At 32.7% G+C, this 13,488-nt stretch overlaps 1 protein-coding gene across 8 annotated transcripts in view; it reads right to left on the bottom strand.

Moving 5' to 3' along the window:
* Window positions 1–13,488, bottom strand: part of TBCK (TBC1 domain containing kinase) — a 243,420-nt gene that overhangs the window by 164,516 nt on the left and 65,416 nt on the right. For 7 of the 8 annotated variants that reach the window (XR_014243643.1, XR_014243644.1, XR_014243645.1 and 4 more), the window contains 10 exons: window positions 12,094–12,155; window positions 11,777–11,838; window positions 10,695–10,843; window positions 8,960–9,098; window positions 7,538–7,637; window positions 4,209–4,258; window positions 3,900–4,029; window positions 2,453–2,551; window positions 715–777; window positions 65–191 (listed from right to left, as the gene is read on the bottom strand). Coding sequence is in view for 5 of the 8 variants with exons in the window: in XM_082389065.1 (XP_082245191.1) it covers window positions 65–191; window positions 715–777; window positions 2,453–2,551; window positions 3,900–4,029; window positions 4,209–4,258; window positions 7,538–7,637; window positions 8,960–9,098; window positions 10,695–10,843; window positions 11,777–11,838; window positions 12,094–12,155 (981 nt within the window). In the remaining 3 variants the exon portion in view is untranslated. The remainder of the gene's footprint in view (window positions 1–64; window positions 192–714; window positions 778–2,452; window positions 2,552–3,899; window positions 4,030–4,208; window positions 4,259–7,537; window positions 7,638–8,959; window positions 9,099–10,694; window positions 10,844–11,776; window positions 11,839–12,093; window positions 12,156–13,488) is intronic. The other variant, XM_082389068.1, reaches the window with a different exon arrangement.

The following is a 13,488-nucleotide window of genomic DNA, read 5'->3' on the forward strand; positions in this document are numbered from 1 at the left end:
GTCAGTCGTGCAACATGTTCCTAACACTTCAAAAAGTATCTTAGTAATAGGGAAAAAAAGTTACCTTGCCAATACACAAGATCAGGATGAGACACGACCCAGGCTTTTAATACACGCCTAAATTTTGCATGACCTTCTGGTGATGACAGCAGTTCATCATACTGATGACAACGAGGAATATCCACTTCAATCTGTAAAATAGCCAAACAATAAGGAAAACTATAATGGACTGGTCGCCAATAAATCCCAAGATAAGGAAAAGGAGAAACTGTAGTATAAAATTCAGAATAGGCAACCTACATAATCCTGGTGTCTGAAGTTTTTGAATTTTATACTAATCCACTGGAAACACCAAAAAGTTGTAAGTATACTTAAACAAGGAAAGCAGACCATTTCTTTTGAAAAGGTATGTATTAATTTAGTTTTAAAAAAACCTTCCTTTACAATCTGGTCTAAATAAAGGACAAATTCTTCAGACAAAAAAGTACATTATTAGGAAAAGTTACTTGGCCTAAACTCCTAAAAGGAACAGTTCTAACTCACTAATGAGTTAGAGTAGATCTTAAAGAGGTAAGAGTTATGCTTCTCTAACACCATATGCATATGATGGCTGCTGAGTATTCATAATAAAAGGAAGAAAATTCCTCATGCCTTTTTAAAATTTAAAGATTGGGCAGACTTATCTTAGGTTGTTTAAGAAAATCTAAATCATACTTGTCTATCTGTAGGAATTGGAGTATCTTTATCAATTGCATCATACTTGGCATGAATAGCCCCCTGCAAAAAATAAGAGAAGATATATTACTTTATCATACCCTTAAACATTATAAATTTAGGAAAAATCTACTTATAAATATCTATCTTTGAAAACATACCCAATTATAGATAGGCACACTCAAACCCAAAGTATACTCCTTAGAAAAATTTTCTACGTCTTTGACAGTCTGTGATGAAAGTCTGAGACAATTTACCATTTTGCTAAGGCAGACATTTGAATTAGACACACTGGAAGACAAATGTGTTGAATGAGTCATGTGGCTAATGACCATGCTTAGCCAATCTCCCAGCCTCCACAGCAACACAAAACACAGCCTTGCTGTTCTCTATTCACTGTTATCTCACGCATAGTAAATTTCATGAAGAAATTTTTTAAAAATTCCGGGGAGGGGAGTAGGGTTCATCCACAAGAAACTTCCCTGTTAAAGTTGGTAATGAAAGCAAAAGTAAAGTGAAACTGTTTAAAGCAGTGGTAGCTGAGCACCAGGAAGCCGAAGTTTGGGATGAATTAAAGAGTGGAATATCATGTAGTTATAAAATCATTAAGGGACTGAAGGGATCATTTACATTTTTCAGTTATACTATTACAGAAATAAAAACTGAATAAACCACTTCAAATGTTTGGTCAGTATCCCAAGCATGGAATACTTCTTATTAGTCTGGTTAATCGTAATGGTAGAGAAACAGCCAGGAATTTGGGGTTCAAACTCTGTGCTGTGCCAACTTCTCTGGCACATCTATTTAATGAAAGATTTGGACAACCTGACCTTGGAAGTCCTCTTGAATTTTAAGCATTATATGGTTCTACAATTCTAACTATTAATGTATGATAGAACAGTAGACATTCTTGTAAAGCAACCAACCAAAGTCAAAGATATTTAGAGACTCTCATCAAGGGAATCAGGAATGAAGAAAGGAAATCTTTCAACAGAGAGTTAAAAGGATTAAAAATATTTGGGGAAATTCACACACACAAAAATAGGTGATGGACATCCATAAGATATCTAAAAGAAAATACATGAAGGCAAAATGACAAAGAAATTACAGAAAATGAAATAATCTGGCAGGATTTGGCCCATTATCATGACTGCTGTTCTCTGATACCACTGCAAATCACCCTACTAATTTTGTGACACCTCTCCTTTCCTCACTGCCACAGATAAGGTGTTGTAGAAGATAAAGTAGCTATTTCTCTTAGCAGCATGTTTCTGGTAAGACAGATGTGCCAAAAGGCACTAAATCATTATGTTAATGATTTCTGACAAGGTTCAAATTAGAGTGGAAGAGTTTTCCAAATTTAGACAGCATTAGTTACAAATAGGCAATCCTATTCCAAGATGAACATACTTTATAAGCAGGACTATAGACTTATAAATGATATAATATATTCTTAAAATATTTTGATTTTAAAATTAATAATCAAGATAATTTCTGTGAGTCCATTAAATACAACGTTAAATGGAATAAATCTAACAAACCATCAATTATATTTTTCTATTCTATCTAGTCTACTCTTTTCCTCTATTCCTTTCACTTAAAATTGCCAAATATTCTTAATGTTCATATTTTACTACATAATTTTCTAGCAACTTGAAAAGTACACATTCAGAAAGCACTTTCATTCTTTTTTCCTACCACTATTAATCAGCTTCCAACCTTCTCTTTTCTTTTTTACCTCAACTCCCAGAAGAGCAGCCCAGGTGAAACCTCTCATAAGAGGAGGAATGTCGACTCTTGCTTCTTTCCAGATTTGATTTTTTTTATATGGATAAGCCTACAGATAAAAAAAGATATGAAAAATATCTCAAATTACTAGTGTCATCTTTTTAGTGTAGACAGATCTCAACATACCAGTGAAAAAGCTGAAGGTGAACTGTAATACATTTCTAAGTACCTGAAATTACTTTGATGTTATTAATACATATAAATTAGCAGTGCAATGGTTCCCTATCTTCTGTAAATCTCCTATTACACAATCAAAGAGAGGAGCTGATTCTACTGCTTTTTAATCATTCCTCTCTATTTTGTGCTCTGGGAGAATTAAGAAAGACTCATAATGAGAATAATATTACCAGTCTCATATGGGTAAAATAATGTATGTAAGGCACTTTGTAAAATATCTGGTGATATAGAAAGTATTAAACAAATATGTTATTATTATGGTTTCTTCTATATATTTGCATATAAATTTGTCATTTTGTAAATTTGTATGTTAGGAGAGATTTCTATAAGAGAATTACTAGGACAAAGGGTATGGATGTTGTTAACGCTCTTGATACATACTTTCAATTGTTTTACAGAATGTTTCTAACACCTTACACTTACTCTAAAAGAATGAGAGTTCCAGTCTCAATATACCTTTATTCACTTTGCTAATTCAGTATGCAAGAAAAAGTTATTTTAATTTTTTTTCATTCCTAGTAAGGATACACATTTTGAATTGATTTACTGACTAGTTGTATTCCTGTTGTGTTCTTTTCCATTTCTCTGTTTCGATAATAGTGCTTTTTCTTTTGGTTTTTAGGTGTTCATTTACTTATTTGGCTGCATTGGGTCTTAGTTGTGGCACGCTGGATCTTCGTTGTGGCATGCAGGGATCTTTCGTTGTGGCACATGGGCTTCTCTCTAGTTGTGGTGCATGGGCTCTAGAGCACGCGGGCTCAGCAGTTGCAGCGCGTGGGCTCCACAGCACACAGGCTCAGTAGTTGTGGCACGCGGGCTCTCTAGTTGTGGCGTGCGGGCTCTAGAGCGTGCAGGCTTAGTTGCCCTGCAGCATGTGGGATCTTAGCTCCTTGACCAGGAATTGAACCCATGTCCCCTGCATTGGAAGGCAGATTCTTACCCACTGGACCACCAGGGAACGCCCCTTAGGTGTTCTTTAAATAGTACGGATATTAATATTTTGTCTGATATGATTTTGCATAGATTTCTCCATCTTGTTTACTTTTTAATTTTATGTACTATGAACAGGTATCATTTTTATAATTAAAGTTAATCAGAAAAGATAGGTCACAAGAATTAGTGTTCTCATTACATCAAGATTCCCTAAGAATTACCAATGAAATAAAAAATAAGGATTGTATGTGGGCTCTTTATAACACTTTACACTTTAGAATCTCTACCTTTAGCAGCCTGTCAAAGAGAATGATTCTGTTTAGTTGGTACTCTGTGTCCCTCTCTCGGATGATTAAAGGGAGAGTGGCAGCTGCAGACAGCTCATTATTGCTGTTTGAATGAGGTAAATTAGACTGACTGTAAAAGAGAAACAAAAGCAGAAAAATTGACAAAAGGTATAAAAATTTTAAAAATTAAAAACACCATATTTTTGTGTTATTTTTAGGAAATACTTTTCAAAGAAAATGTACAAGCTTCTTACCAGTATAATATAAACTGAAAGGAAAAATAAGTGTAAAACGAGACGATATACTCACTCATCTTCAAGTAGTGGGTAAAATGCTTCTCCATCAACATCTTTTAATCTCTGTGAATTTAGAGAGAAAGTATTTGTGATATTTAGGATCTGAGACAGAAACGCTGATCCATATTTAAAAGGAAAAATAACATTAAAATTATGAATTTATAAAGGTAGCAAGAAAAGTACAAGATAGAATCTAAATTACATTCCTAACATAAATATGCAAATATACCATGGCTCCAGTGATTAAATCTGGCTGTGAAGAACCATTTTTTTGGTTTTTGATTTTTTACCTCCAGGTATCTCCTGTAAAGGTTAGACACCTATAATAATTGTTATCCAAACACAATTCAGAAATACTAAAATTAGTATGAAATTTAATAAATGGATATTTTTAAATTATATGAAGATTATTTTAAAATGTACTTTTGCATACATATCCCTTAAAGTCAGATTTATTTTTGTTTTGACATTAATACAAACTAAGACAAAAGTAAGGTGCTAATAAAAAGGACTCAAAAGAATTTCTCACATCATACTTTGAACATAGATGATTCAAACGGCGGATAAATCAACTGACAAATTCAATTCTTTTATTTTTTTCACAAAGTCATTATAATAAATGTTACTCCAAATAATGACATTGCCAGAATTACAGATATTCTCCAAAAACATAAGAAGGTAGGCAGTAGTAAAGTAAAATCTTAGACAAACGCTAAGCAGGGTGATTAAAGTTAATGCCACCACCCTGCATGCTGCTCTGCTGTTCAGTTCAACTTCCAACTAGAAGGCAGAGTGTCTGCTCCTCTGGGGACCGACACAGAAGATGGAAATCGGTGTGTAGCAGCATCGACCTTCTGCTGATTAGAGCCACTGTGCGCTCATCCACGTGAGTTATCCCCAGAAGTTTTAAAAGTCAAAGAAAACCCAACACTGAGAATCTGGCAAACACTGGATTTATGCTTAACTTTTCTCTAAAATTTGACATGCATTTATCCCATTTTGCCCTTAAACCTCGAGGTATTTCTTTCACGTATTAAAATTCTAAGTTGAAAAATAAGATTTTACCCAATCTTTACTGCATTATTAACGTACATATTTTTTTAAAGCTTAGGTTTTACTGCCCTGAAAGTCATAAATATTATTAGTAACTTGTCTGCTTTTTTTTCTAGTTAAAAATTTAGCATATTAAGGGTTTAAAAAAGTCAGAAATACTTATACAGAAAAGTATAAGGTAAAAATTATTATTTGTTTTCCACATTATTTTAAAAATCAACATTAATATTTTTTCTTAATAATTATAGAAAAAAAGTATTTTAAATTTCAAAAGTGGAAATGTAAGGGAACTGAGGAAGTAAATAAAATGGAAGCCTACATTCAACTTGTATTCATATAATTTGGATTATACTTAAATTAAAGAAACAAATTAAGAGTTAAATACAATCAGTTGAAACCATATGTTTTGGATATACTTTATTGTTTACCACCTTGTATTGCTACTTATTTTGTCCACTGTACACATTCTTCCTCTTCAAAGAGATGATAAGTTTAGGGTATCAGGTGTAATCATCATATATTTTAATTTTCTGTTCCTGGCATTATAGCAGATAAGAGATTCTAATATCCCCCTATTGTATAATGTGTAAAATATTAAATGACAGGAAAAGCCTAAAAGAGTAACAAAAATGCAATGACGTAAGACACAAAGTTGGGTTTAGAGAGAAAGGAGGTAAATGAGCACTGGCTTCAACTTAAAGTCACCAGCTGCAGCATTAGCCCCAAACAAGAGACTCAGTCTGTGCTTTGAAGCCAGGCATTGACTTCTCCTCTCTAGCTATGAAAGTCTAGATGGCATCTTCTTCCAATAGAAGGCTGTTTCATCTACATGGAAAATCTGTTGTTTGGTGTAGCCACATTCATTAATTATGTTAGTTACATCTTCTGGATAACTTCCTGCAGCTTCTACATCAGTACTTGCTGACTTCATCTTGCACTTTTATGTTCTAGAGATGGCTTCTTTTCTTATAACTCATGAATCAAGTGCTGTTAGCTTCAAACTTTTCTTCTTCAGCTTCCTCACCTCTCTCAGTCTTCACAGAACTGAAGAGAGTCAGGGCCTTCCTCTGGATTAGGCTTTGGCTTAAGGGAATGTTGTGGCTGGTTTCATCTTCTATCAAGACCACTGTTCACTGGAGTAGCACTTTTAATTTCCTTCAAGTATTTTTTCTTTGCATTCACATCTTGGCTGTTTGGCACAAGAGGCCTAGCTTTTGGACTATCTCACATTTTGACACACCTTCATCAATAATAAGCTTAATCATTTCTAGCTTTTGATTTAAAGTGAGAGATGAGAAACTCTTCCTTTCACTTTAACACTTAGAGGCCACTGTAGGGTTATTAACTGGCCTAGTTTCAACATTGTTGTGTCTCAGGGAATAGGGAGGCCGGGGAAGAGGGAGAGAGATGGAACAGTCAGTTGGTGGAATGGTCAGAACATACATTTACAGATTAAGTTCACCATCTTATGTGGGCGTAGCTCGTGGTGCCCCAAAACGATTACAGCAGTAACATAAAAATCACTAATCACAGATTACCATAACAAATATAATAATAATGAAAAAGTTTGAAATACTGCAAGAATTACCAAAATGTGACACAGAGACACAAAGTGAGCAAATGCCGTTGGAAAAATGGTGCCAACAGACTTGCTTGATGCATGGGTGCCACAAACCTTCAACTTGTAAAAAATGCAATATCTCTGAAGTGCAATAAAGCTAAGTGTGATAATTGAGGTATGCCTGTATAGCTAACAAAGGTTGTGTAAATGGATACATTTTTTAAAGTCCTCAAATCACGCAAAGAAATCACGCAAAAAAACTGGCAAGAGATATGAACTAGTAATGTACAGAGAGGTAAGCAAATGGCAAAAAATATGAAAAGGCTCATAACTGTACTATAATCAGGAAATTGAAAATTAGTATTATAGCAAAATACCATTCTACACCTTTCAGAACAATAATTTTTTTTAATTTGATAAGACCATGTGCTATCACATATGTGGACAAATGAGAACCCTTATCCAATGATGGTAAAAAGATAAAGTGATAAGGCCACTTCTATGAACAGACAATATAACAATATATACTAAGCTGATGATGTACAGATCCTATTTTCCAACAATGCCACTCCTGGGTACATACCTTAAAGAAACTCTCACATATTTTATAGTACCAGGCAGAAATTTAAGGATTCATGTGTATCTGTAAGGTTTTATTAAAAAAAAAAAAAAAGGAAGGAAGGAAGGGAGAAAGTTCTGAAACAAATTTGCCAAAATACCATTCTTACATTTCTTAGCTGGCATAATGACAATGTCACAGTGGTGTCATCTAATAGTGAGCTTCTATCTCGACCTTGTCCAAAGCTTTCACCATCTTCAAAGAGAAAACTGAAAGGAGATTAAAAAAACAATAATTATTTTAATGAGCACAGAAATCTGATTTATTGTTTCTTCTAGAAAACAAAATTTATTCTAAATCATCAATCTCTTCAACAAAAGAAAAAAAGAAATTTTAGACTGAATGGGTTAATAAAAAAGTAACTGTTGGTTGAAATTTCTCCAAAAAATTTTTATTTTTAAATATATGTTGAGTTGGTATAAATACAGTATATAAATATAAAGCATTTTAGGAATACAAGAGTATGATTTATACTCTTTGCTCATAAAGGTACAATGATTAAATTACTCTCCTGACAGTATGTAAATGTGTTCCTGAGGAAGTTTATATGAGTAAAAAATGATAAAGGGAACAAGAAAGAAAGAGGCTAATGATGATAACTCCTCAGGAGAAAGAATACTGAATAATAAATGCATTTAGAATTTTAGAGAATTACTTTTGAGAATTTTTATATCCTTCAAACCATTTATTCTTATAATTTCCATCATCTTATTTCTTAATTTTCTACTTAATTCATTGTGTGAACAGTATAATTGAAGTAATATTTAAAAATCAGCTTAAGAGGGGAAAAAAGTAGAGAGCTAGTGGTGTATTCAAATAATTAACCTAAAATTTACATGTGAAGAAAAAAATGATCAGCAGATGAATTCTACAGTGACCTACAAAGATCATATCTAGTTCTAAAATCTAAAATTAAAACTTTAAGGCATTGGTGGAAAGAGATTCAGGTTCTCTTCTTTATGAATAAATATGAAAAGCAATGGAACAGTAACAATTTTGGCCCTTAGGGTTGTATTTTTATTTAACTTCTAGATAATTTACAGGATGGTGTCCAAGACCTTATGTAGTTCTGCAGATTTTTCTCAACAGTGATTTAGCACCATGATGATCTCTAGCACAAGCAATGAGGTCACTGAGTACATTTTAAAATATCATTAGAAATAAAAAAAAATAGTTCCTCATAATGGGCATACTAGCCTAGTTTATTAACTCTTAAACATTACTGTTCTTTCTGATTTGTACATTTTTTTCTTTTATTGATCACCAACTATTGTGAGATGTTCCATAATAATAACTTTACTTCAAATAGATCATAGAACAAATTATTTATTAAAAAACCATATTTATTAAAATAATAAAAACACTGATGGGAACTCTGTAATTAGGAACTCGGCCAAGAAAACAAGGTATTGACTCCCAATTGCTTTCATAATCACTTAGCTGGAATGTCTACCAAAAGAAAAAAATATCAAATTAAAAAGAAGTTATTACTAGATTTTTCTCATTTCTAAGAGAAGTTTTCTTTCCTTACTTGGGGAGTGTGCAGATAGGTGGTTTGGATCGAATGATTTCCTTGTTCACAAGCTCTTTTTCCAAGTCACCTCCAGCTAAACACCAAAGGTAATACACTTCTTCAATAGATCTTTCTGCCAGGTAATCACTGCTTATATCTATTAATGGAAAATTAAAAAGCTATCACACCTTCTGTTTTTATTAAAAGGCAACAGGCAATAATAGCTGACATTATAAAAAAGTAATAACTGAAGAACATAATAAGATTCCCTTTAGAATAGTCATACTACACAGAGAGGATTTTGATCAAAGGGGCCTTGCTAGGTTCCTCCCTGTCTACCACACTGAGTTCACATTTTCTGTAATTATCTGTGGGTGATAACTCTTTCCTGGAACAGGTCTTCTATCTTCAGTTCTTTTAAACAGTTAGGGGAAAGTTCAAAAGTTCTTTATGAGTCTTTTGGGCCTTGCTTATTTTTAGCTCAAAATAATCTGTGCGCCAGAGTAGCACTTCTTGGGGAGGCCTTCCTGGGACCCCATCATTATGTATTCCTCCTATTGCAGGAGGTCATCAAAAAGACATGAAAGCCAGTTGATGTCAAGCTGGACCCTGGCAAATGGAGGCTCCCACCCCTTCCCCTGTCCTTGGAATGTGTGTTCAGCTTGCCTTCCCCACTCCCAGAAGCTGCTCCAAGAATACAGCCTTGAGATAGACATGTGGTGTTGAGATTGTCTGCACTGAATACACAACTGAACCCAACTAAGGCCTCTATATATAAATTTTTAAGATTCTGGAGGGGAGGTGAGGAAATCTGCTCATATGGTGGCAATTCAAGTCTAGCTTCATAAGCAAATTCTCTTGCTTATTAAAAAAAAAGAACAGTCATACTACAAAATGCAGAGGATTAAATGCAGATATGCATATTGGTTGTGTATTCAGTTTCTTTGAGAAAAAAAGTGTAATTTTTACTCTCTGTATCAGAGACATATGGGATATACGTTATCAGATATATCAAGCTCTGCAGGAAAGAAAGAAGGGCAGAAAAAAGCACTTGGGTAGGCAACCAACACACTGTCCCATCTTTATGTCTTGAGGCAATCTGTGCCTCTTTTGAGAAGTCCTCTCAGGGAGGCTCTGCTTCCACTATACTACGCGCGTACTAACCTACATTTATAACAGTAATTATGCGACTGAATGTCTGTCTGCCTCTCCATTTGGCACAAATGATACTTGCAGATACAGTGTATGGAACATAGTAGAAACTCAATAAATATTTGATTGAACCAATGTTCAGTAAGTATTTCCTGCCACAGCTTATGTCATGATAATTTTTCAGTATAAAGGTAACATACTGGTGTCCCTAAAACACACATTCTGTGAGTTGTAATCTTCAGAGAGGAATTAAAAGAGAAAAGGTGATATTCTGCTACAAACATGGAATATAATGATGACTATCCTATCAATAATATGATTTTTTGAGATCACTTATAATAAATTTTATGAAATATGATATACAAATATTGTAGTAGTAGAAATTCCATTGGAAATCAGAAGATCTGATTTTAGCATTAAGATTTGAGATGAAAATAAGACCTTGGTTTACATAATAAAAAAATTTTTGTTTGGTGCTACTTCCTTTCCTTGATTCTTAAATTTCTTGCTCCAAAGAAATTAAATTTAAAGGACTAAAATGTTAGGTTATATTTTAATCACTTCCAGAATTACTTCTATCCTTTGTTGTATTTATCATTACCTTTACACAGCTGACTGATATCCTCAGGCAGAGTTAAATCAGCACATCTCAGAGAAGAAGAAAACAGGCTGGTAGGTTTGGTAAAGGGAGTGTATAAAGGTGACACTTCACTGAACACATTGTCCTGCATTAATTCATCTGGGGTTGGCCTTAAGAAATATTTAAAATACGGAACATGAATGAAAGTCATTAAAATTTTCCTAGAATAATGGCACACTTCAAGGGGTAGTTAAAAGTCAAAATTACCTCATTAGCATAGAAAATAATAAAGCTCTCCTTATTAGAGTCTAGATATATACCTTTAAAAAGAGAATCAAGTGTCTGTAAATAAATGCTGACTTTTTTACCTTCGTTGTGTTTTGTACTTTATGATCTATCAAAAATTATTACATATGAGCGTCTCCATTTTTTACTTTTAGCTTGACCATCATATACCTGCTTTACTGAATACCTTAATTAAATAATAAAATTGTAAACTGATAATATCTTCTGATTTTCTTCCTACTCTCTTAGTTAATGTGGTATATTTACCCAAAACTATGCTTTTCATACCATTCCTCTCTTTAGGAAATGTTTCCCTAAAGACAAATTAGAATACATTATTTTCAAATATTATATACTTACTGAGTTTAGGGACAACTGGATGGCTGACAATGACATCATCAAATGAAAATAAATAATAAAACTTCTAAGAAATCCTTTTATATTATCAACAATTATTAACTTACCTCACCATTTATCTAAGTTCTTTTCTATAATACATATTTGCCAATAAACTTTGTTCTCATTTTTCTCATATCATTTGTATCTAGGCATACCTACATTCCACAGTTTAGCTGATTTTCTAATTGGAGGCTAGGAAATGAACTAGTAACTGCTTTTGGTATATGCCAGTTTTCTAACCATGGTTTAATTATTTTTTCTTCTTTTATTACCATACATTTAAGCCATAACTAATAATTATGATACCAATATCATGTATTACTATATATGTTAATATTCTTATTAAACCCATTAGTATTAAAAAATTAACTACTTATATGTTAAGATCTCAGTAATAATCCCAAACTCTTGATATCAACCTTTTAGAAGGGTGGAAGGTGAGGCACTTCTTCAAAAGATCTATCACATTTTCAGGAAGCTCCTGGTAAATAGAGAGAGAAAAGAGTTATTTTAAACAATCCATTTAAAAATTTATATTACTTAAATGTTTGCTACTTTACAATGTTTAGACTTTTTTTGAAAGTCTTTATTTGGACTTTAAACAAATTCATACTAGTTTGTCACTCTGTGAAAAAGCAGATATCTAAACAGAAATAAACATAGCTTTAAAATAGTTTGCTATTGAATCCCAAGTATGCAGAATAAATAAATTTTCAATAACAGATTAACGGCAAACCTTTATAATGTCCAGACAACCATGCTCTTCAGCCAGAACTACTATAGTGTCATCTATGCAGTCTATAAAACAGAAAAATTATATGAATTAAAGCTGCTTTTCTAACTTAGACTAACTGGGAATTGAACTCTAATAAATTTTTTTAAATTGTGTAATGCAGTTTTAGAACTTGGAATATTAAAAAGCTTGAGACTTTTTCAACTTTCCTTACATGCTTTGATAAAAATAAAGACTTCAAACACTAAGTATTAATTGTATCATAGATACTGAAAGATAGCACCTTAAATAGTGAGTTAAAGCAGTAATTCAAGGAGGTAAAGATTCTCTCCTTCTCTCTTTCCCTCTCTCTCTCAATATGTATATACACATATTATTATTTAAAAAGGCTTTAGTATATTTTTACGATTATAAGACTAATTTATTTTTATTAAATACAATTTGGAGAATGTACACACGTTTCTCTGGGACTTAAAGTATAAGTTCTACAAACGTATGAACAGGAAGGGGGGAAAGCAGTGGAGGGTGGGGGTGGTGGTGTGATGAATTGGGAGATTGGGATCGACATGTATACACTGATGGGTATAAAATGGATGACTAAAAAAGAACCTGCTGTATAAAAAAATAAATACAATTAAAAAAAAAAAGTATAAGTTCTAGTCTGTAGACAACATTTATAGATCTCTAAGACTCCTTAATAGCTATATTATCAATCTTTGATATTAAAGTGGTAAATATTATAAAATTTTATGCAATTTTATTTACAATTCATTATTATTTAATATTTACTAATATTATTCTATACAAATCCTTATTTGTAGACCTTATTAACCTGTACACCAATCTGTCACTCTTTTACACAAAGTGCTCTATCACTGTTTTTCTCTCCTTTTTTACCATACGTGCTTAAATTATTCCATTCTAAAGTGGATTACACAAATTTTTATAAATGTGAATGACAAATATTTGGATTATATACATGTAAAATATATGAGCTTGTAATAAGGAAAAATAAACATTCTTCCTCAGTCATTATTCACACACAATTCACCAAGTAGAAAGCTCAAAAGTTACAATACATTGCCTGAAGGTACCTGTGACAGAGAAGTACAATTTTATAATCTCATATTTTGATTTCACAAGTTAGTTTACTTGGCTAGATCATGCTAAGATTATATCCATGTACATTATAATTCCTTAGTGAATGAGGAAAGCTTTCCTATAATACTTCAAAGGCACTTCTTAAACTGTCCTGTTAATGCTTACCACTGATCATTAGAAAATTAAAGAAGGTGAGGATATTTCAGTGTATCCACTATTTTGAAGAACACATTCTCAATATGCATAATTACTGTCACTAAAGATTATATTTATAGTTGAGAGATAATCAATTGTGAG

This window comes from Balaenoptera borealis (assembly GCF_965194805.1).
Source record: "Balaenoptera borealis genome assembly, chromosome: 4".
In the NCBI taxonomy this organism is placed as follows: Eukaryota; Metazoa; Chordata; class Mammalia; order Artiodactyla; family Balaenopteridae; genus Balaenoptera; species Balaenoptera borealis.